The sequence below is a fragment of the Molothrus ater genome, chromosome 1 (assembly GCF_012460135.2).
Source record: "Molothrus ater isolate BHLD 08-10-18 breed brown headed cowbird chromosome 1, BPBGC_Mater_1.1, whole genome shotgun sequence".
Classification (NCBI taxonomy): domain Eukaryota; kingdom Metazoa; phylum Chordata; class Aves; order Passeriformes; family Icteridae; genus Molothrus; species Molothrus ater.
This window is the reverse complement of record NC_050478.2, coordinates 45,076,534-45,100,500: the sequence shown is the minus strand read 5'-3', so window position 1 is coordinate 45,100,500 and position 23,967 is coordinate 45,076,534. Positions and strand designations below refer to the sequence as shown.

At 39.8% G+C, this 23,967-nt stretch overlaps 1 protein-coding gene across 1 annotated transcript in view; it reads right to left on the bottom strand.

Annotated features, from left to right (window-relative positions):
- Positions 1 to 23,967, bottom strand: part of MYRIP (myosin VIIA and Rab interacting protein) — a 207,314-nt gene that overhangs the window by 24,543 nt on the left and 158,804 nt on the right. Inside the window, 4 exon segments of the mRNA XM_036404897.2 lie at positions 117 to 356; positions 7,922 to 8,571; positions 12,990 to 13,016; positions 13,019 to 13,166. Coding sequence (XP_036260790.1) covers positions 117 to 356; positions 7,922 to 8,571; positions 12,990 to 13,016; positions 13,019 to 13,166 — 1,065 coding nt within the window.

Genomic DNA, 23,967 nt, shown 5'->3' with positions numbered 1-23,967 from the left:
AGAAAGGACTTCAGGTTTCTTTTAAGCAACTGTGTTCAGTTTTCTAGGCAGAATTTTCTCTTTTTGCATTCTAACTCTTACAATACTATTCCCACTCCTTTCTAACTACCACTTACCTTCTTTAACTCTTCCTGGATACTTCTGCCATTTTCCTCTGAGGACAAACTCTCCTTCTGGTTTTCCAGATCTATTCCAGGTTCTGACTCTTGTTCTTCACCAGATGATGTTTCCTTGTCACTCATTTTAGCGGCAAGCTGAAATAACCTGGATTTAAGCTCGTCCTCCATAAGTTCAGGCTTGACATCATGGTGCTGATCCTCATTGCTTACATCTGTTTCTGATAAATCATCAAAATCCTACAAAGACATTAGAAAAACCATATAAAATTCTGTGTAGGCTTAGAGAGAAAAAGTTCTAGCTATATTTTAGTTCTAGATATATTTTTCTAGCTTTCTAGAAAATATAGGTATGATCACTCTGCAGGGAAGCTAGAAAGAAAGCACACTAAGCGTTCTGATAAAAAAGGAATGTAAACCAACACTTGCTGGATTATATTCATCATTACTTCTAACTTTCATGTTATCTAAAAAGGAACTGAAAATCACTATGTATCTGTGTGCAACTAATAATACATGCCAGTATTTCCAGCACTGCCATCCCTTGCAGGCACAGTGCAGATCAAAGTGTGGTATGGGAATGAAATAACCTGTAACCTGGCAGTTGTGTTGACCTTTCAGTTGAAAGCTGTGCTTTCATTCCCTGACTGCTTGGTCTTGAGCATTATCCATGTTATTCTTAAAAACTGCTGGAAACAAGTTTTGAAAAACTCCTCTTCTGTTACATGATGTGGCTTAAATTGTCAGCTTTCCCAGTGATTATTTGCATAAGTAGATCCTCTACAGAGATAATTTTTTTTTTCCAAATGCCAACCTCTGTGGAACAAGTTCAGTCTTCAGGAGCACCTTCTGTTCTGAGTCTTGGATCCTTAAAGTTGGGAAACCCTAAAGGGTCAGTTAAATACAGTGGGTGCTACAGACTCGGCCACAAGTCCCCTTGGAAGCTGAAGAGATAAAAAGCAAAATCTTTGCCCAGCATTTAATAAGGCGGAAAGGGGGATAGTTTTGTCAGCCCTTGCTGACAAATTCTGAGACCATCTCATAGTTGTTCTAAAAACTAATCCCCAGGTATGTATCAATTCATTTTCTGGATCTGTGCTGTCTGATGTGGACCCATTTTGCCCTGATTTGCACTACAGTCCCTGGAGAGAGACAGGCACCTCCCAGAGCAACCTGTTCCACCTATAGCATTTGCTGCCTTCTGGAAGTGTTCTCTCCCTGATGACTGCTGAGAGAAAGTTTTGAATCACTAGCTTGTTTGGTGCTTCAGCCAAGTCCATGAAATAAGATGGTATTAGGTAGGTTTAAAAGTGACAGATATTTTGAAATGGAACATAGTTGTGCAAAACCACCCAGAAGGTGGCTATGAAGAATTCAGCCTGGGACCAGACTGGTAGGCACATCTCAGCAGGCCTAGGAGGATGATTTGGAGCAATTCTCAGAGGGGAAATTATTCCTATCTGCCTTAGGTTCTCATACTGTGACAAGACCAGACACTGCTGGAGAGACTAAAATCTGTGTTCTGTCTTCCAATCATTTGGAAGTACATAAACAGAAGCAGCTGTAGCAGCACTGTTCAGGGATGAACCAATTACCTCCAGTTCTCACAGGAAATATTAATTCTGCCTACTCCCTCACAAACCCTACCCACCAAACTGCTTTTAATGGATTGACACATCATGTTCATAATGTCAGTTCTCATCTTTCATACAGTAAACTATACTGGAGTGTTCAGCACTTTCACAGTGTTCTGGACAATTTTTGTCAGCAGTTATTTGCAATTCAATCAATTATACAACTAAATTATTCCTTTATAGTTCACCTTCAGGATGCAGAAGACCCTTTTAGAAAATCAGGATTTGAAGGAACAATAAAAATTTGAGAGTTACAATGGAAGGGGAACCATGGGTTTATGCTGAAACTTTTTTCCCAAACAATCAGCTTCAGCAAAATAAAAAGCTTTTTCTGCTAAAAAGCTGTTCAATGATCAAAAACAAGATTTCAAACCAGTGTGTTTTCACTTCAGTTTTATAATATGACTTTCTCTTATATACATGTAAGAGACTGCTGTATTTCACCTCTTAAATGAATCTCCATCATAACTTTGTTTCCTCAACTTGCAAGAGAAGTTTTCTTCAGATGTTTCTTGCACTTCACTCCACAATTCATTAGAGATATCAGTATTACACCCCAACCAACAATCTGCCAAATGACCAATACTCACAAGTCACTAAACTACTATTAAAAAACCCCTGAAATCTGTTGCTGAATCAATCAGTCCATCAATTTGTACCCAAGAAAGAAACAATAATAATTTATGTGATATACAGGGTAGAAAGCCCAGCTAAACTGTATGCTTGTATTTTATGAGACTACAGTTTAGTGAAGATACACCTCATTAAACCTGAGCTATTTATAGCTAGGTATCTAGTCTAAGCTAATTAATGGAACCCCTCTTTACTTGAATGACCTTCATTTATTTAATTGGTACCTCCAGAAATTGGTACAGCTCTCATCTACCAAAGCCTGGTTTAGGATTACAGCTCTGCACTAGGGGTGTGGGCTTACTCTAGCAGTGTTGAGGAAGACTGAACACGATTTACCTTGAGATCAAATCTGCAAGGAAAAGAAGAAAATCCCATTCTATGCAGACATTTGAGCAGATCAGTCTTGTACAGACAAGAATTTGTTATCCTTGTTTAAATGAGCTTACAGATGTGTATATAAAATCTAGTGGAGCAGTGAGGGAGGCCGGCACTCCAGAGCGGTGGATTTTCCCACACTTCCTCCTCACTGCTGTACTGACAGACTTCACTGTGCAGCAGGACACACATCAGTCCTCTGGGGGCTTCTTAAATAGATCTGCTCAGCTTTAACTGCTTAGCAGCTTTATTGGAGTAGCAGTGCACAGATACACCCATGGGAAGCACCACTAGTTAATCTAAAGAATCTGTATTGACAACAGCAATATGACAACTCCTCTTCATCCCCAAAAAATACCAGGCTTCATAGAATCACACATGGCAGCAACTTAAAGATCTTTTTGCTAGGTCTGCTAGCACAGATGAAAGTCATGAGATGCCCTGGCAACTCCAGGGTCTCATTCTGCATTAGCTAAATCTGTTTTTTGAATACATATTGTTTCTTGAGAGTATTGACTGTATTACAGCTGGGCTCAGATACGTCTGTAACCCCTTTTTTAGCTTTCCAGTCTCCTTTAAATGAGTGGGTGGATTATCTATAGAGGTTAGAGCTGTTAATTCCTGTGCACATGCAGAGATAATGGTACCTAACACTGCTGCACTTTGTGGTTTCTGTTAATAAAAGGCTGCTTGACTTTTGTGTTGGGCTTTTCAGAGAGTGGCAGCAAACTATTTGTGAGGAGAATATACCTCTTTCATGGACTGACAAATTAAAAAATGCATTAGCAGCCATGAAAAAAAAAATTGACAGGTACTACTATTATTATTTAATAGATGCTGCATTAAATTTTGTTATTCTTTACTGCTCATGTTTTCACTCTTTCTGGTAAGTTTAATGACATTTTTGTGCCATTACACAAATCATTGTGTAAATTCCCATTTGCATCTATCAGCTATACATAATGATAATAACTACAAACAAGAATAAAGGGCTACCATTTCATCTGAAAACTGAGTTTCTGTGAGGGCCTGGCAGACTGAAACAGCCATGAACCCAGTTTCACTAAAAGAAAATCAAGTGTTTCTATGCAAGCATAAGCCTTTTAGGAGACAATGAAAACAACAAATACACTTTTACTCATAAACCCTATCTGAATCCTTGCACACAAATCGCTAACTCAACTCAATGTAATCAGAGTAGATGGAAACGAGATACAAAAAAAAGATGCTCCAGAACAAAATCTATGTTAAACTATAAATTCCTGTGAGAAAGTTCCCTTCATATAGGAAACCAAAAATTGGAAATGAAAATTTTTAGGAGAATACACAAACTGTGAGGTTAGCAGGCAGTTTCTCATCAAGAGCCAGAGTGATTTCAGGGAGCTGTTCTCAAAGAATACATCCCAAGCGCCATCCCGTGGGAACAGGCAGCCTGACAGTGCTCATCCCTTACCTGGCTGCAGGGCTGTAATTAACAGGTGGGGTCTCCTGATCAAAGAAGCAAACTCATAATGAGGGCACTTCTTTCACTTGAAGCAATTAAGCCACTCCAGTTTGCATGAGAAACATAAGAACTTCAGCTACATTAAGCAACAGTCATATCCTTCTCTCAAAAAGATAATGAGATTCAATATATCAATATTATTATTATTAATAGTATCAACTATTATTACAATTATTAATAATAAAAGCAGATAATGATTGGTGGCTTAAGAGCCTATTTTTTGTAAAAAGCTACTATTTGCAAAATAATCATAAAAATCATAAAAGGTTGCACTTTCCAGTTCAGTTCCCACAGAAATATGTCTTTTGTGGTATATAAGCAATCAGATATTATTTATAGCAGGACTCTGGTTTTATCAGGACAGTTTTCATATCTTGCTTCATGACTGTGTTTATGGTATCTCTACAGACAGCTCAGTAAAGGAGCTTTTTCTTTTACTTATCATTAAGCAAAAAATTCCACAGATACAGCACATCTTGGTATCTGCTCTCAGGTTTCCCCTTCTAAGGCACTGAAGACTTTAAACAAAAAATTCTCTCTCGGTCACAAAGTCGTCATTCCACTCTTGTGTCTAAAATATATTTTTTTAAAAATGCCACAGCATTATCCTACTCTGGGAACTGGATCCTGATTTAAAAATACCTGATTTTAAATTGAAATTCAGTTATGAATTATGAACTGACTACAGTTTTTCCAGAAACTGTAAGCAGGTTCCATAACTGCTTACAACTCTCTAGACTCAGAACAAAGAAGAAAAGGGCTTGTTTTCATCTCACTGAGAAACCTGGAGAGTAAAAAACAAGAAAGCAACCTTCCTCATTTGAAAATTAAAAATGAAACCCTAACTTTTAGACCGATAAACTGAAATCCTGTTCTACAATGCCGATGAAAACATAATGGTTAACAAATTATCATCTTACTGTTACAATGCAGTAAAATAAGATTATATTCCAATGCAGTGAAGTACTGAAAAAGTGTTCCTTTACTGCAATTGACATATAATCAGTTATTCACTGTCTAATATCTTGCTTCAACAAGAGTTTGTATCGTCTCTGCAAACTCTGCATAATTTCATAATGTGAAAAGCTATGCCTGGTTTAAGACCCTGCAGTCAATCTTTCTTAAGTCTATGCTGACTGCAGTTCTTCACACACCGACACTATAATTTTGTAAAACTGTTTATATGCAGGGCTCTCCCTGCTGCAGCCTCAAATCAATCATTTTACCAAGATCAATACATAATTCTGGGGAATATATGAAACTCTGACATCCCTTTTATCTCATTTACCTGAGCACTGTAAATGATGTCTGGCTAATTCATTTTCATACATTAAATCAGGTTCCTCACACACATGGCAATTTTACTTGCTTCCTAGAATTGTTCAACCATGCAACATTCTTGCTCTAAATTGTGGTAGGCAGTCCATTCCTGGTGCCAGCAATGCTTGTTTGCCAGAGGCTGGAGTAAAAGTTCTACAAATGTGAGCACCAGCTGTCAAATCAGCCACCTCTGTGTGTGTGTGTGTGTCCAAACACAAACTAAACACATGCAAACCCACCCATAAATAAACTTCCTAGTGAGAATTTCATTGCTTTGGAAACAGTGGCATGATCTGGAGGCACTGTGCCTCTGCTTGCCCCAATGAGGCTGAGGAAGCAGGGGAGCAGGAACAGCCTCTTTTAGCCTCAAGGGTAAAATGAAGGGGAGAGTGGGTTAGAATCCTGAATCTTGCACTTTCAGCACATCAGAGAGGTTATAAGAGACAAAGCAACTCACAAAAGACTTGGGAAAGAAGAATATAATTTTCCATACCAGCTTGCAGTTTGAAGCACACACTAAGATTCTAAAGGATGCCAACACAGATATTTGGGAAGCACCCTGCCTTTCTGACCTCACCTGGATGAGTGGGGGGGGGGGCGGGGTTTAGATTGGATATTATGAAAAATTTCTTTGCAGAAAGGATTATCCAGCACCAGAACAGGCTGCCCAGGGAAATGGTTGATTCACCATTCCTGGAGGTATTTAAAAGACATGTAGTCATGGCACTTAGGGACAACGTTTAGTGGTCAACCCTACAGTGCAGGGTTAACAGCTGGACTTGATGATCTTAAAAGTGTTTCCAATCTAAATTAGTCTATGATTCTATAAAGTCTCCAGGACTTTCTCTGTGAGCTCTGGTCTTCCATGCTCTGTGTATTGTCTGTTGTGACTAGAAAGCCACAATATGAATACAGACACACAGAGGTCACGAAAGAAAGAAAACAAAGCCATAAGGCTAAATGCAGAAGTCTGTGTACAAGATATAATCTTCGTGCAGTCCCTGTAAAGCCTTGCAATTCTGTCTGATGTTCCAGGAAGTCAATAATGGCCACTGATGTGTCATCAGATCACATTATATTACATCATACTTCCCTTGGAGAACTGTTGATTTTAAATATATGAGGACGACACAAGTGTGAATGAATCAGTACAGAACACCCCGAACACCCACACTCTGTCCTAAAAGCAGATGGAATGGGTCCAGAATTAATGACATCCAGCATTAAAACCCTGCTGAAATCTAGAATCCTAATACTGACTTACAATCACGTGTAGTGATGTTTTTCTATAGGAAATACAGGCTAGTAGCACAAGGAAAGAAAAACTGTTCCAGGCATCCTAAATTTGGTCGGACAGCTTTAAGACTGAATCAGGCTGCTCACAATCAAAGGTACAGGGAGAAGCCAGCCCTCAGTTCCTTGCTTCAGGCTTATTATTACTCTGCTGCAGCAATGATGCAGCTTCAGGATTTAAGAGGGGTAGGATGTGGGAAATGGAACTGGACAAGGGGTCAATATTCTCCTGAGCTTGTGTGCTTGCACTGCTAACAAAATTCTGGGGAACAAATGGATCCCTTAATATCAGTCCCAGGTCTGGACAAACTCCAAATAGAGGAGACTTGGCTTTCTGGTTATCCACCTGTAATTATTCACCTTTCTGGTTAACACCTGTAATTTAAATCATATGTTTGCTGCCTTCAAGCTGTATGAACAATTTTTTGGAGTTTGAGATAGTAGAGTCTGGGGTTTTTGCTTGTTTCTTTGGGTTTTGTTTGTTTTCTTAATGAACTGACAAATTATTTAAATGGAAGTAGTTTGCAAACACTCCCCCTATCACATCAGAACTCATCTTAAGATGACCAATTAAAAACAGATGTCACTTGGACTGGATTTCACAAAAAGCGCTTTCTGAATTTCTGCTGCTCATTAGCTTTATTCCTTACCAGATTATTTGTAGACACTGCAGAGCAGATTCCCAGGCATATGAGTTATTTCTTATATCAAGAAAACAGAAGTTAAAAAAACACAGCACAACAAAACAAGTGATTAATTAACATTTCTCAGCTGTTGACAAGTCTTGAGGGTTTTTTTCTTAAGAGCACTGTATTTTACAACATTAATGAAGTCTTTGATTGGATGAAAGTGGCCTATTTGAGAAAAAGGTAAAGCCTGTCTAACACCCTGCTTTTTCTTCTTCTTACTTAGGAGACATAAGGAAGATAAAGCTTGCAAGAACACTTCATCTCCCACTCATGATTCACATGATATTGCCAGCATGGATTAATTAGTTTTGCCCAGCTCTTTTTGAAAATGCATCTGGTAAGCTCAAACACAATTACCTGACTTAAATTCATCTTGTTGGCTTTTGCCTGATTCTTTTCTTCACATAAGTCTTCAGAGATGGCTTTGTTCTTCTTCCACCTTCTTGATCTCTTTTCTAAATCATAATGGACTCCTTCAGTCTCACTGCTGTCTGAATACTCCAAGCTAGTTGCCTGTGGATTGAAGTTCACATCTAGTTCTCCATGGAAGTGCTTCTTTTCCATTCTGGGCATTTCACTTTGAGTTCTGCTTTGCAACCAGAGAAGTTTGCTAGGTCCTTTAGCTTCCTGGGAAGAGTTTACTGAAGATGTTTCCGAATCAGAGAACAGTGTCTCAGTGTTGGTGTATAACCCAGAGGAGGGGGAGGTCACTGCCTGGTACTGATCGTTGCCATAAACCCACTCAGTGCCATACTGGGAATTGGAGTAATAGAAGTCGTCTGGCAATTGTCGGGGTCTCCGCCGCAGCTTGTTCAAGGCCACGTTCCAGTCATAGTCATCCTCGCTGTCTGAGCCCATCTCGTCATAGGCAGACACAATGCTGGACTCGTTCTCCAAAGCTTTGAACACCTGACTCTTTGGTTTGGCCAGCATTCGAGGACGAGGCAGGGTGACGTTCTGCAAAGCTACCCAGTTTCCATCGGTGCTTTGGAAAACAGAAGGCGGACCTATGGAAAGGAAATGAGAACAGCTGTGATTACACTGTGAATGGCTGCTTTTACTTGCCACAGATTGAAAGTTTCAACAAAACCAACAAACAAGTGCAAGTGCTGCTGCCACGTGAACTCTCCCATATTGAGAGCCAAGCTGCCCTAGTACTTGGAAGCCACCACTTTAAGTCATGGTGATGACTAAAATGGGAGAGTACTTGGACCAAAGTTTTTTTCTAAAAGAATGATTAGGAAAGACTGATGGAACATAAGCACACAGGCATGCATAAATCCTGAGTTTTTCAAATGTCTTTCATTCTGGTGTGCAATTCTGGTCCCCCACATTGAAAATGAGAGATGGAAAAAGAATCAGAGAAGAGCAACAGAGGTTGTACCAGGTTCTGAAATGGTGTCCATTCAAGGAATGATTAAGTAAGCCAGAGCTCTGCCATCTGGAGGACAGAAGACTGAGAGAATATAACCTAAAAGAGATGGGGGAATCTATTCCAACCTAGCTACTAGAGGGCATGAAGTGAAGCTAGAGAAATCAAGGTTTTAAATAAACAAAATAAAGTAGTGCGATGCAAAAATAAAGTTTTGCGATGCAAAAACCAGACCTATGGAGCTTCTTGCCCAAGGTTGTTGTGGATGCTTGAAATGATCTGTGATAAAACAGAGATGGCTATGAACATGGAGGAGAGATCCACTAAAATTTACTAAATACAGAAATAGCTGAAATAGTAATTAAATTGATAGTTCTAGAGGTTCAGAGCCTACTCAGAGGGAGTATGAAAAATGCTTTCTTTGTCCTAATCTCTCCTAGACTCTTGCTTATGGCTGCTCTACCCCAGACTAAATACCAAATGTGCTGATTCTGACACAAGCACTGCTGCTCTTATATCCTTCCACATTTTCAGACTATGTTTTACAACCCCAACACAAAATCCAAAAAAGCACAAAGTGCTCTTTAACTCTCATAACTCTGAGAATTGTATTTCTTCTAAATTTAGATTTAATTTCCAATCAAAATTGAAAATTCCCCACATGGGACATATGGATGTGCAATGATTCTGCCTTCTGCAGCACTTGAAAACTATATAATGCCATGGATTTACACAGTAATCTAGCCTACTTAATGAACTTTTCAGACTAAAGGATTCCTCCCTGGATTCAAGTTTGTTATTTTCAGAAACCTATAGTAATTCTTAAAACAAACCAATAGTTTTCTCATAATGTAAGCTGAACATCACTATTTTCAAATGGACACAGTAATATCTGGGTCTCTTGTAGAATATAATTAGGCATTTTGCATTAGATGGTTACAAATACTAGGATGAAAGGAAGATTACTTTTTCCCTGGAGCTGTTCATAAAGAACATTAGTATGCAGTAAGCTGTGCTTAGTTTAAAAAAAACAAAGTCTGAGGTGCACTACCACCACCAAAACACCCCCACAAAAAAACAAAACAAAAATTAAATTGTAATTAAACTTAGGAGCTATGAGAGTTTTATGACAACTTTTGCATTTCTTACTCATTTGAATCCTTTTGGCTTCCTTTCATTTCCTAAGTTTTAAGTCAATTTAGAGAACTTGAGAAAATACAATTCTTACTCCCGCTTAAAAGAAAAGCAAAATCATACTAGCTCTCTAGTAGCACTGACCAAGCAAGGATAAAACTGAAGTCAGGTGTGTAAGGAGAACTAATAATTCTTTATAGTAACCCCTGATTTTGTAGGAAAAAAAAAACCCAAACAAGCTATCAAGCACAAGAAACTCCTGCTTGTTTACTTTTCTTAACTATACTAACTAATCTAAGTATAGGGTTCTCCTGAGAGAAAGAACTTCCTCTGAGGGAAAGAACTTTCCTTAAAACATTGTTCCTTCAAACAAAGCCAACAGCTCTGCAGGATATAAATCTCCAACAGGAATTGAATTCAGCTGCACCATATTGCACAAAGGTAATGGAGAGCCACAAACTTTTTTTCTCCCCCAAACCATATTCCCTTATTCTATTTAACAACACCACATGAGAATCAGTCTACCAACCTCAATTAACTGAAGAAAGGACAGGATACTAGTTGATTACATCTTAGAGGACAAACAGGGTAGAGAGCAACCGAGACCTCTATATTCAGAAAGCTGACTCAGCTTTATCCCACTTTTATTCTACAGTGTCAAGTGCTCCCTTCCCGATTTTCCAAAATGAAATCACTTGAAAGAATGTTTTTTTTTCCCCACAATTCTTTGGGCATAAGCTATAATTCATTCATGTGAAAAGAAAAAAAAGATTTAAGAAGTTTCATTGTAAGACTATTGATAAAGGCTCTTGAGTCACCATTTAAACCAATATGAACTGCAACCAAAATGAATTGTGAACTACTTTTTGGCTACATGCCTAAAAGGCCCATTGATGTTACCACACCAAACTCTTCGTTGAGATTTCTCTTCTTTTCTGTATCATAATACAAAGCTGCTTAATACTGCATAGGTGAGACCATTTTTTACAGATATTATTAGCACAGTCAGCTATTTACTATTAGCTCAATAGGCACCACACTTTAATCACAAATGTGGTTTTTAGATGAAAGAAGCAGAACAAATCCTCTGCATAGACTGCCCAAAAAAACCCGGGTCAATTTGTTGTTCTTCTGTGGTTAAGCAATTGTTAAATACTAAATTGCTCAACAGTTGAATGAAATGGGATTCAAGTGGGTGCTTAAATTTTAGGAGCAAATTAACTGCTTTACTGAAAATAGGCCTTCCACTAAAATGCCCAGGAGAAAAACACGTCTGACAGTGGGCTGGTTAAGAAATTCACAGAGTAATGCATACTTGGTTAAGTTAGATTTTAGTGCTACTTTAATATTAATTTCTTTCACGGGGGAGGATAAGCACTGAAATTGTCTAAATTTCAGTCTCCCCAGTTATCAACTGGCATTACAGATAAACAAATTGAACACATGGCAGCTCTGGTCCCTGGTCACCATCAAACCCAAACACACACTGTAACTGTTTGTGCCTGCCAGTGCCTAGTGAGGCAGCTGTGGGAGCTACAGCACCAGTGAACTCACCCCACAAAAGAAGTTTTCTGCTTGTGCAGCTTCATGAACCAGTGTGCTACAGGGGTCAGATGGGCTCTACAGCTGCTACAAGAGAAGAAGCATGAACAGGCAGATTCTGCCATGGGATGACAACACTTGGATACAGGGAATGCTACTGCAATGAGTTCAGCTCTTCCCCTTTGTGCAACTGTAGGGGTAAAAACTAACCAACACTAGGGTGAGGGAGTTGCCTGGTGCTACACTCTTGTGGCCTTGCAAATGCTTCAGCCAGAACAAGAGAGGCAACGGAAATGGGAGCACCCCAAGAGCAGGAGCCACAACTGCAGTAGCACAGAAAAGGTTAGGTTGGAAGGGACCACAGTGGGTCAGCTGGTCCAACCAACCTGCACATGGCACAGGATTGCATCCAGGTTCTTGAATATCTTCAGTGAAGGGGACTCCACAGCATCTCTGGGCAACCTGTACCAGCGCTTGGTCACCTGCACAGTGAAGAAGTTCTTTCTCATATCCAGGTGGAACTTTCTGTGCATCAGTTTCTGCCTGTTGTTTCTTGTCCTATTGCTTGGCACCACTGAGCAGAGCCTGGATCCATCCTCTGACACCCTCCCTTCAGATACTTATACACATTGATATCTTCTACAGTTACAACCTGTTTTTATGTCATCTAGAAGTAAGCAGGGAATTGCACTCTGTCCCAGGGTGCTGATTCAGGAATGGAGCTGACTTGGAAAGCTGCTCACCATCCATCATCCATATTTACATCCATACCTAATGCATGGTGACAGCAGTCAGATCCAGGGAAGCTGCTGGTCTGTGGAGTTCCTACACATACAGCTTCCTGAGACAAGTCTGGAAGCACAAGTGAGTAGGGCTGCACAGAATACTGCATTTGTGAATTCATCAGAGTTGAAAATAAAGTCGTAAGGAGAAATTCTAAATGCGAATTATTTTAATGACTGGCTCACCACAAAAGCTCATGAACAGTTACCCTGTGTCATGGAAGGGATACAAGGGGCTGCAAACTCCTTCAACTGGAGGACAGGTTACCAATGACAAAGAAAGGCCCTTGAGCTCTTGTGCCTTAGAAGCCCTGAAATGTATCCAAACCAGTTGTCTAAATTTTGTAGCAGTCTAAAATCAACTTCACAAAGACTCAAATTTTGAATACTTTTTTAAAAAGAAAGTTAAGATAAGCAATGACATAGCCCAATGAAATTGCAAAATGGCAACATCGAATATACATTTTGCATGTGACCTCTGAAAGCACAAAGGTCAGCAGAAATGCCCTAGAGAAGGTCCTTGCTTTAAGTTGTATTTATTCCACACATGAGTGAGAACCAAAAAAAGAATCTTATTCGTACTAGAAATATTTACTTGTTTCATTTAGCCTGTCTACACTCTCCAGCTGGGTAAAGCGGAGTGCTTGCGTTCCTTCTGCTTCCTGGACTGTCCCTTTTGCTGCCTCCCAAGAGCCTCGGCCACAGATGATGCAGGGTCTTGTCCTTTACTGGCCATATCTTCACTAGCCAGGGAGAATGCAGACTGAGACCTCTGTGGGATTAAAAATCAGAGAGTGAAATTTAAAAACAGAAGAAGTTAATTGTTCAGCTCTTTACCATAATTAGTATTCAGTTACCCATGGAAGTGTGGGATCTGCTAACATCACAAATGGGATTTAATCTATTCAAAAGAATTCAGCATTAAATTGCTTATTTATGTGCATTTCTGATGCTATGCAAAGAGGCAGGAAATCGTTTATACTACCATGGACCAGATGGAGAGAAATAATTAAGGTGAAGTTGTTGGGAATGTGCTTGGTGAGGACTGATATCGAACTGCTTTGACTCAAGTTAGCCAGAAAGAGATCCCACTGTGGTGAGACATGATGATCTATTGTTGGCTCAACAGGCCATCTGGTGTAACAATTTGCAGAAGTTAAAAACTGAAAAAAAAGCAAACAAACAGCCTGTTCCCCAGAAAGAGATATGTAACTCAACTGATTTTAATGCAGAATTCTGTTTGCTAGGACATACATACATAACACCCAATATGCTGAGCAGTTTTATTCTGTCTTACTAATGAAGTCAACTTAGCCTACAATTGCACATCTGTTTAGTTCTAGGAGGGTCACATTTCAAGGCATAACAAGATAAAATACTGTTGTAATTGTTAATCAGCCTGACTGCTACTGAGGGGGAAGGGACATGCCTTCAGTACCACATAAACAGATCAGACATTTTAGTTTTGACCTAGGCACAGAGAAGTCAGACAGTTACAGAAGACACATTTAAATTTGTCCCGTTTTGAAAAGCTTTTAGTCCTGTCAGTGTCCTGCTGATTTCAGCAGAACTCACACTTGCATATCAAATCACAGATGTATAGTGGTAGAAACAAGGCTCTCAGAGCTCAAGTCAAGTTGCCTTCCCAGCAGAGTCAGTAGAAGACCATATATGCCAGGTTTTCAAGTGGCTCAGCTGCTTTGCACAGGTCAAGTTGGCACTCTCAAATCCTTGTACATTTTTAGTGATCAAATTACAAATAATTAACTTAATCTGCTACTCTCAAAAGGGCAAGTCTTTGCCTGTATCAGAGGTCTGGTTTGCACTGGTGCAGGTGAGGTAAAGGAGAACTTGCCTTTCAGCTATTTTCAAGTCCCTTAAATTCCCAGGACAGCATAAGCATTGCTGGGAGTCCTGCTGGCTTGAAAGCCACACTTATACCACTTCCTGGCTGCACCTCCTCTCATCTGAAATGCTCCTCTGTGGGACCCATGTACCACGCCAGAAGATTTAATTAACTGCAAATCTTCCTGTATCCTTGGCTCAGCAGTAAAAGGAAACTCAATTAAGCACAGGGGTTTAGTTTGGCTTCTGAATTGATGAAGAACAGCCAAGATTATTGCACTAGATATTTTTTATATTTTCTATAACTACCACTTTGTTAATCTTGTCCATCCAAAGACATAGATCCTAATATGATGCACTGGACAAATTTAGTGATATAAACTATTCACAACAAGTTTGAAGTAATTTTACTATAGGGAGTCTTTCAGGTGCATCACTTTTCCAAGTCAGCCATATTCAAGTGTGTATTTAGTCTGTTCCAAACCTTGAACTAGATCTTTCACTGATCAAGATCATCTGAATCCTTCTTAACCATGAAAAAGTAACAAAATTAAATAAAATAATTTAATGCAATGCATACAGGTACATAAATTGTTTCACTATAGGGAATTTGCTCATGAACTTTGATTTCATCCTGGCAGTATATGTGGACAATATAAACAATTCTGCCACAAATTTGCCACCTGAACTCTGCTGAGTGTTAACTGCGCTGTGGTTCACTTCATTCATTGTAAAGCTAGAACTACCAAACTTGCCACGCTTTCAATAAATTAGTTCTGGTGTCTGCTGCAGCTTTTGAAATCTTTGTGTTAAAGTTGTTATGTACTGGAAGCAGCCAGTTGTTGTGGCTGTCCGTGAATATTCTCTCAGGGCACATTCTTCTTCCATGTGCATATAGCAAACAAGAGAGATAAGAGATGCTGAAGACCCAGAAGGAGGAATAGCCTACAGTTCAATCAGTAGTATCTATTTTCCCTTATTACTCAAAGAACTGGATCTTTAAGAAGAAGAATACCAGGAAGAACTTTAGTCTGTAAAACGATAACTGAGACTCCAGTAATGAGAGCTATCTTTATGTTTGACAGCTTTCCTGTTTTGTTTAAATGGCAGCTTCTTGTGTGCCTTCTCACCGTTTCATAAATATCGCAGCGAAGTGATGCCATCACAGTGATGGCAGCATCTGTTCTTTGCTCTCAACTCACCTAAGACCTGCCAGCAGCTTAACCCTGACAAGGCAGAACTTGGCAGAGGCTGCAAAACCTCCTGAAGTAGCTGGGCACTCCCGCTCCCAGGCTGATGCTTTGGCAGCAAAGCTGTGGCCAGCAGTGCCTGAGCAATTTAAAGCCAGCTCAGGTGCATCGACACTATAGGGCAGATAAGCCTTCAGAGGGACAAGGAGAGATACAACAGCTTGAAGGATTTAAAAAGGAGAAGACGAACAGCCTGAAGGATGAAAAGAACTGAAAAACAAGGAAGCAGAGAAAAGAAAGTGGACACAGTCCCATGTGGTGTAGTAGCCTAGGATCTGAAATAAACTCAATCAAACAAGCTTATCTAGCGAAAAGCTGATTTTTTAAAGTTGTGTGCTAAAACTTTTGGGTCAGATCAGAGGAAGGTTGCTCTCCACAGTTTCCAAGGTCTCTGTGGAGCAGGAATTTGGTATTAGGCAGGAACTACTGCTAAGAAATTTTCCCAGGAAATCCAGTTGAAATACAGTAAGTAGTAAGGCTTGTGGTGCCTCCAAAGCTTAGCTTGAGGCCATCCTCATTATTTTTCTACACTTTGTGTGAATTTTTGATAAAATCTGTCTTGGACTGCTCTGCTAGATGTACTATCTCTTCTCACTGAGGACGGTTCAATGTCACAGAAGGCTCAAGGAGAGAAAAGTAATGGCATGATAAAATAGCTTAGCTGCACCCCTATATTTAGACCCTGAAAAAGGGAGATGCTATTGAACTTGCACTCTTCACTACTACATTTGCAGGTGTCTGTAGTTCTTGTATCTGGAGAGACTGAAATGATCAAGGAGTACCGATGTTCTGATAAACTCCAATTCCAACAAAGAATACATAAAAGTGGAGGATTAGGTTATTTCTTGTTCTGAAATTTAGTTTCAGGTAGGGCTGGAGGGAGAGATAATAGAATTGTTTTACTCAGACATGCAGGGGTGGAAAGAAAGCATAAACATTAATCTCTGAGCAGTTCAAATCACTGGTAGTACTGATAATGACACAAAAAAGGAGTGTCAATAGCCAAGCTTGGTGTAGGAACAGGACAGAAGCAGATCCTGGCATGAGAACAAACCAGTCTAAATTGACTGTATTTTTCAGAGCACAAAAGCAAATGTTTGTGTACAAGTTAATCTCCAATCAATTAGCAGCCCGAGTCATGACTCTATCTGAAATGCAAACGACCTCAAGACCTCTTTTTATTGTTTTTGCAAATCAAGAGCAAACTAGAAAGATAGTTATTTGGTGTGAGGCAACACAGCAAAAGCCCTTATCCTGGCTGGCACACTTGCATCAACTTAAGCTCAGCCAGCACCACTAACTCCCCAGCCCTACAGCTGCAGCATGGGCTACATCCTCCTTCCCTGTGGGTGACTTCACTGCTGCACTGACCTGTGCAGGCAGCAGAAGCACATATTACTGTGCTGCATCAGTGCCTCTCTTCTTCACAGAGGTTAACAGCACATCTGTAGAACCATAGGGGATGTCTTTCCCTTGAGGACATTTGTAGAGGAAGCAAAACACTGAAAATAAGGGAACAGGCTTGAGAAGCCTGCCTGGGGGCTGATGCTCCATGTAGTTTCCCTGTGAATGGATGCACGGAGGTACATACTGGAGGTAAGGCTGGCTACCCTGATAGGGTCTTAGATCAGTTTGGTTTGGAACAAGGGATTTTTACTGACCAAATGAAGGAACCATGTCCCTCAAGCTTTATCAACTGCCTACATGCTTGGACTGCATCAAGATCTCAGGGCAGAAGAACTGAAAGTGTCCAAAAAAAAAATACAGGAGTCTAGATACAATTTTCAAAATAAGGCAGGAATGTAGGAACTTTGGCTTTGATTTATAAAGATGTGAGATGTCAAGAAAGGAGCTAAAGATACTTAGTGTATTTCCTAGCCAGAAGTTCTGCTTCCTCAGCAAACAAAAACCCCAACCCATCCACCAAGTGCTATTTTAGGTGTATTTATGTGTTATGAATGACAAGGCTGCCCTGTACATCTGCAGTTGGACGCTGCTGGTTTCTGCAGCAAATTGGTGCATCAGCAGATGGCACTGCAGCCCTGCAGATCATCTGATCATTTGCTGTGCTCTGCACACACCCCACAGAGGCAGGTGCTGCACGCTGGAGTGCTGGGCAGTGCAGCATAGCTCACAAAATACAGCTGGGGTATTGACATGCATTTCTAGACACTTGAGTTAGATGAGTTCCCCGCCAAATCCTGCCTAGTGGCACCTCCTGTGACATGTTTGTTTCTATTACAGACACATTACTATCCTTTATTTTTTTTTAATTCCTCTTCATGGATTTCTGTTGCATAGTTTCTAATGCCTGGATGGAGAGAACTCAGCCTTCATTTCTCACTGAACTAGAACTAAAAGGAATCATCTTATTCATTGATGGCATTCAATAAAAAAAATTTAAAAAGACAAAGTGGTTTGTGAAGATTAAAAAAGGAAGGAGTGAATAAAAATAATCCCATCTTCCATTACTAAATAAATATAAATATTCCATTTTCTATCAGTAACAATCTATGAGCTCACTCTTCTGAACACAGAATAAATTAAAGAAAAGCAAGTAACCAAAAGCAAGAACAACTTTATAAACCATTATAAAGAATATTGAGTCTAATGTTGATAATCTATAGATTCTTTACCTTGAACAACTGCCTTATATGTATGCATATTGTTTAGGGAGAAGAATTTTGCAATAAAAGATGACGAAGTTTGGGTTTTCACCAAAAGATGAAAAAGAATTCCTCTTTCTCCTAAAGAAAAGCCAAAATGGTAATTCAAAATAGGTCACAAAAGCATCTGATGGGACTTTAGAACTGGATCATGTATGTTTTTCCCCCACTTCCCGCCTATTTCACCTTGTTTCCACTCTTGCATTATGCTTCAGTCTGGTAGAACTAGTTAAACAGTAATTTATTCTGCAATTATTTGGAATAGGTCAAGGACTGTCCCAGGTCCAGGAGGGACTGGGAACCCCGGGTGCCATAGGGCAGCTGCAGGGTCACCACAGTAGGAGCCCTTGCAGGCACAGGGACCTCAACACCCATGCTGAGGGCAGGTACCTCTGGATTTGGGCAACACTCTGAATCTGTGCTGTGCAGGCTCTGACCTGAGTGGCAGCTTCTAAGCTGGGCTTTGAGGACTACCTTGTTCATTCAGGGAATCAACCTAGAACTGATACATAAACTCAGATGACTTAAATGCAACCTTATTGATCCCCTCTGCTCCCTTGCAAATTCTGCAGCTATGCCTGCCAGTGGTGCAGTAAATCCCCCTCTCAGCTGTGCTCTGTGAATATAATCAATGCACAGACAGAACCAGTAGGTCTGGTAGCAAATACAGTAGCAATCCCTAAGCATTAACAGCTTAAGCATCCTTTGGTAAGAAAACTCCCACACCAGGAAGGAGACAGTATGAGCTTGAAAATGATGCCACTCTGCCACAGCCTATTTATCCTGGAAGTGATTTTTGCTCTGCTCAAATGTATGCAGTCCAGACATCTAGCAGTGGGAGTGAAATACCAAGGGTTTGGAGCATCTGTTCCTTAGTTAATCTTGTATGTGGAAAAGGATCTGTTAACCACCTTCTAAAAAAGGGCAAGAACAGGCAGATTTTCACACTCAATTGAAAGAAAATTCCCTCCTAACCACCCCTTGTGGATATCCCATCCATTGGGGCAAACCCTTGAACAGCAGGTTGGGAGAAAGCAAAGATGACTGGTCCGTCTCCTGCAAAAGGCTCAGAACATATGTCCTTCAAGGGTCTGCCCAAGCTGGTTTTCTGTTCACTGCTGACAGACATATTCTGATTGCAATTGATTGTTTCCATCCTTCTACTGGCCTCTTAGACATCTGATTCCCTTAAAAGCATTGTTCCTTTAAAAAGACTACAAAAATAATGATTAGCTTATCAGGAATGGGTCTGTCAGCAGAACGAATGCACAGCTGTGTAGTAATATGTAGAGCCACATTTGGGTGCACATTTATTTTGGGTCAGTTCAGATTAGCTGACCTTGATTAACCAGATGGAGAGGAGGGTTGTAAGGGAGAGAGACAAGAGGTTATTCCTCAACAAATGCTGGTGGGCATGCCAGTAGCTCTACACCATCACCTACAGAGTAAAAAAAAAGGAAAAAAAAAAGGTTGCCCACATGTGAAAGTGCTACTGCTTTGTTTGCAAGGAATTTGTAAGCTAGTAATTATGGATATTTCATATTGATCTCAGAATATGAGTATAAACATCCCTTTATTGTACTTCTGAGGTTAAAAATTTAGGGAAGTGCTAGGAGCATAAAATACCATAGTTTGATCGATGTAATGAATTTATGTGAGCAAGTCTATAGAAGTTTGTGGAACAGAGTCTACATATACCAATGCAACTGTAATCCATGCAATGCCTTTACAAGGTACCCTTATTCATTTAGCCATTACTGCTCCTCACATGTTCACCCAGAGCCCATTCTTTTTCCCTTCTCCCAAACTTTGAATGTTGTATGACATGTCCTGAAAAAACCTAAACAAATGAAACTAAGAACAAACAGGAAAAACACTTCCCAGTTTGAAGACACTGAGAGCTCAGTTAGGATCCAGTGGTGACAGTATTGCCATTTTACTTGCAGAAGAGAAACAGGAACAGCAAAAGCCAGATCCCTGCTTCTGGTGTAGGACAGGAGGATTTTGCTTTGCTACAAGCACATCTCTCTGGAAGAGTGCTTGTATATAAGAGGGTAGGGGGAGGAGGTGAGTTAGCGCCCATGTTTCAGGTCTAACTGCAGCCTTACATATAAACACACCTCTTTTTCAAGTGGATACTCTTCAGTAAACACATCATTCTTTTTTTATCCATCTCTAGGTGTCTCAGTTCCCTGCACAACCTTTCATGTCCTGTTCTGACCCTCATCTACAAAGCTGCGCTCAGCACAGCACTCGCCCATCAGAGAGAATCATTGTATGTCCTACTCAAACACCAGAGGAAGCCTTAAGTGTTCTGTGTTTATTTACTTCTTCCTCTGGCAATATACATCCTGATTTAATCTAAAAACAAAGTAAGGTTTGTCAGGCAGCCCAGCTTTGAGCATCACAGGTTTTAAGTTAGACCTGAAAATTCTGCAAAACCCAGGAATGTATTATGATAGCATCTTTAAAACAAAATGAAGCTGAAAGAACAACATATGAGCTTAATTATTTGGAAAATTACATTATACAATTACCACCCTTCTCTGTCCTTTCTCCTATTCTCTTTCATGCCTTAAAACCTATCTTGGTTGGCTGACAGTAAGTGCAATGCAGCTGAATGTAGGCCTGCATGGGCTCGATCATGTACCTAGCATCCAAAACTGTCTTGGAAGTTTGTCAAGTGCATGGATAGCACTGTGAAACCAGAAATCAGCAATCTTATGCTAAAGATACATCTCAAGAAGAATTACAAACTCAAGCTACACAGACAACTTTAAAAGACAACAATCCTGTAGTGTTTAGCCTTGCACTGATTATTTAGCCACCTGAGCCTTAAAATCTGGCACTAGTTGCTGAGTCAAAATCTCAGACTAGTTGTATCTTATCATTCTGCAGCATTGGAAAGAGGGAAATCAACCAGATTACCATGGACAGAGCCTTCTTAATCTGAAATCGAGACTGTTTTTGCAGTGAGATTACAATGTTAGAGTGCCACCTGTGGAGTCAGCAGATGCCAGTATTATCTGAAACCTGGAAAGTAGAGAAAGTTTGATCTTCAAATAATAAATATTAATGAAAAAGACACATTATTTTTAGAACATCAAATGCTTTTCCATCTCAGAATTCACTGTTCTTTCCCATTCTGTGCAAAGAAGATGGTGCTGCAGTTGGCTTCTTTCAAAGGAAACAATACAGCAAATAACCCAAAGTCCAGATGATGGACTTCTGGATAAATGCACACCTGCCTCACTGGAAGTAGGTCCCAGCAATACATGCCATGCAACCTTCTGATGCCAGCTCCTGTATAAAAGTTAAAAGCTCCATCTTCCCTCTGACATGACACATTTATTTATTAGACATAAATATGATGCTTCTGATGCAGTCATTGACAGGTAGGAACTGATGTCAGCTGGTACCTACAGTGCCATGTCTCACACATCTGAAATCCCTCTCCCACTATGCTGCATGACTGCTAAACAGAATTCCTCCTCAAAAAGGTTTCCTTCAAGCACTTTTGTTTGAGACAAACCTTAAAAGGTACAGAGCACCTGCAAAACCTCCAGGGATTTCCAAAGCAGTGCTAAACCTCAAGCTTCTGGAACCTTCCTTTTCTTTAAAACAAATCAAATGGAGGAAAAAAAAAAAGGAAGAAAAAATAAACAATTTGCAGTACACTGTGGACCTTAAAATTAGCTTAACCAGTATACTTCTGCTTCCCCTGAGATGCATCATAATGTGTATTTAATGAAATCCTCCTTTTCCCTACATCCCTAGCTGTTTTATATACTATAAATTATGGATGAGCTTCTGTTTATATATGCAATCTTTATGCTGTAAAATAAAGACCACTAATACAGCACTTAAAACACACCAGGGTGCCTTCACTCCATCAATGTTTAAATGGGATACAATTTGCCAACTGGTCCTTTGCTCTCTGGCTGGCAGTGATGTATGGCAGGCGAACTGGACTGAGAGAACAGAGAAGCATCCACCCATTGCTCTGCACTCCTCCCATCCCAACACAGCACAGCCTTTGCTTATTGGTAATGAGAAACAGATGGTGCCATCCATCTCTTTTTATGAGATGAGGAAATAAAATATTCAGCCCTGTTTCACTATTTTTAGCCTGGGCGAAGTTTCTCAAAGAAATCGAAGATGGAAAAAAAGGAGAAGAGAATGTCTATAGCTACTAGCACACCACAGTACTGCAGTTGAACAATTAATACTATAGTTTGGAAGGGGAAAGTGAGGAAATTTAACTTATTTAATCACTTTTTCAAAGCAAGTGATTTTGGATGAGCAGGGAGGTAATGCAGGGCTTTCAGAGACCACTGGAAGCTTCTGGCTGATGTGAATGACCTGTATACAAATAGCTGTGATAAAAAGAAAAAAATCCTGGCAGGTGAAACCACAAGGTGATATCTGTGTTTATTACAGCGCTCCCCAACTCTGTAAGAAGTGACTTTGGTAATAAAAAGCAATGCAACAATAAACATGGGTTTCTAAAGGCCAGTGTTACAGCATGCAATTGTTGTGTGTTTTATATTATTATTTTCATTGCACTAGCAAAAGCACATATATTATCTTCTGCACAGAAGACAAAAAAAAATTCCTCTAAGATAAATTTTCAGTTTTAAATTATGAAATTCTGACTGCCTTAAGATTTGCTATCCTTACCTCCCTTTCCCCTGCATGCCAGTCTTTCTGTTAATCATGTTTCTTCTTTCCTTTGATTTGCTCTATCCTGCCTTTGCTAATTTGTTAGCCTCTATACCCAAGAAATACTTGAACAGGGGAAGTTCTAGTTAAATAACCTTTATTGGGAAACAGGTTCCCGTACCTAACTCTGTCACAGTAATAGTCTCCTTGGATAGCTTTGACAGAAAAAAAATGAAAACTTGTTTTTCTTCTTCCTTCCCTTTGGATTGTTGTGGCTACTGTGTCTGTCCACAAAAACCTTGGTTACACTAGGAACACCTGTGCTAATAAATCTGTTGCAGCAGAACTCTTGTTAGTTGTGGTGTGTACTAATATTAAAAGGTTTTTATCATTACAGGCAGATCTCTGCCTAAACTAAACTGATCACACACAGATCAATATTAGGATGTGTATACAGAAATCAAGAGTTCGGGGTTTTTTTGTCAACTTAATGCCATCAGTTAGGAACTAAGAAAATTTCACTTATTGTGGTGGAATCCAAGAAGATTTGCTGTTACAGACTTGGACTCAATAGTTCCTGGGAGGCAGTAGGGAGCTTTGCTTGGAATGGGCAAAGGGCCTCTTTGCCAGCTTCTGTTGGGTTTTGTTAAGGAAAGAAAAAAAAACTGCAATTCTTTTGGCAGAAAAGATAACTTTGTCACATAATATACAGAAGTGAAAGTGATGTGGTTTAGTCCTGCAAATCTACTGACAGATGCATGCTTCCCATTTGTCACTGAATGAAAACAAAGTGGAACGGGAAGCAAGTGTAGAAAAGGAATTTGAAGTGTTTCAGCACTGTTGATGCGAATCAAGCAGGCTGTAAGTGCTCTACATTCACTCTGCACAAATTGCCTTTCAGTAGACTTTCCAGTGACTTTAATTGTGCTATCTAACAGCCTAACACAAGTGCAACTATCTTAGCTGTGGGAATGACAGGATGACACTTCCTTTATAAGGGTGTCTGGTCATACTAATAAAAATCTCCTCTATTCAGAGCAAAGCAAAAATAAACATATACACACTTCAAAGGAGAAAAGAAAAAGATAACACAACCCTAGCAAAGCAAAAGGCAGAAACTAAATTTATGGGAGAGATGAAACAAGTCACA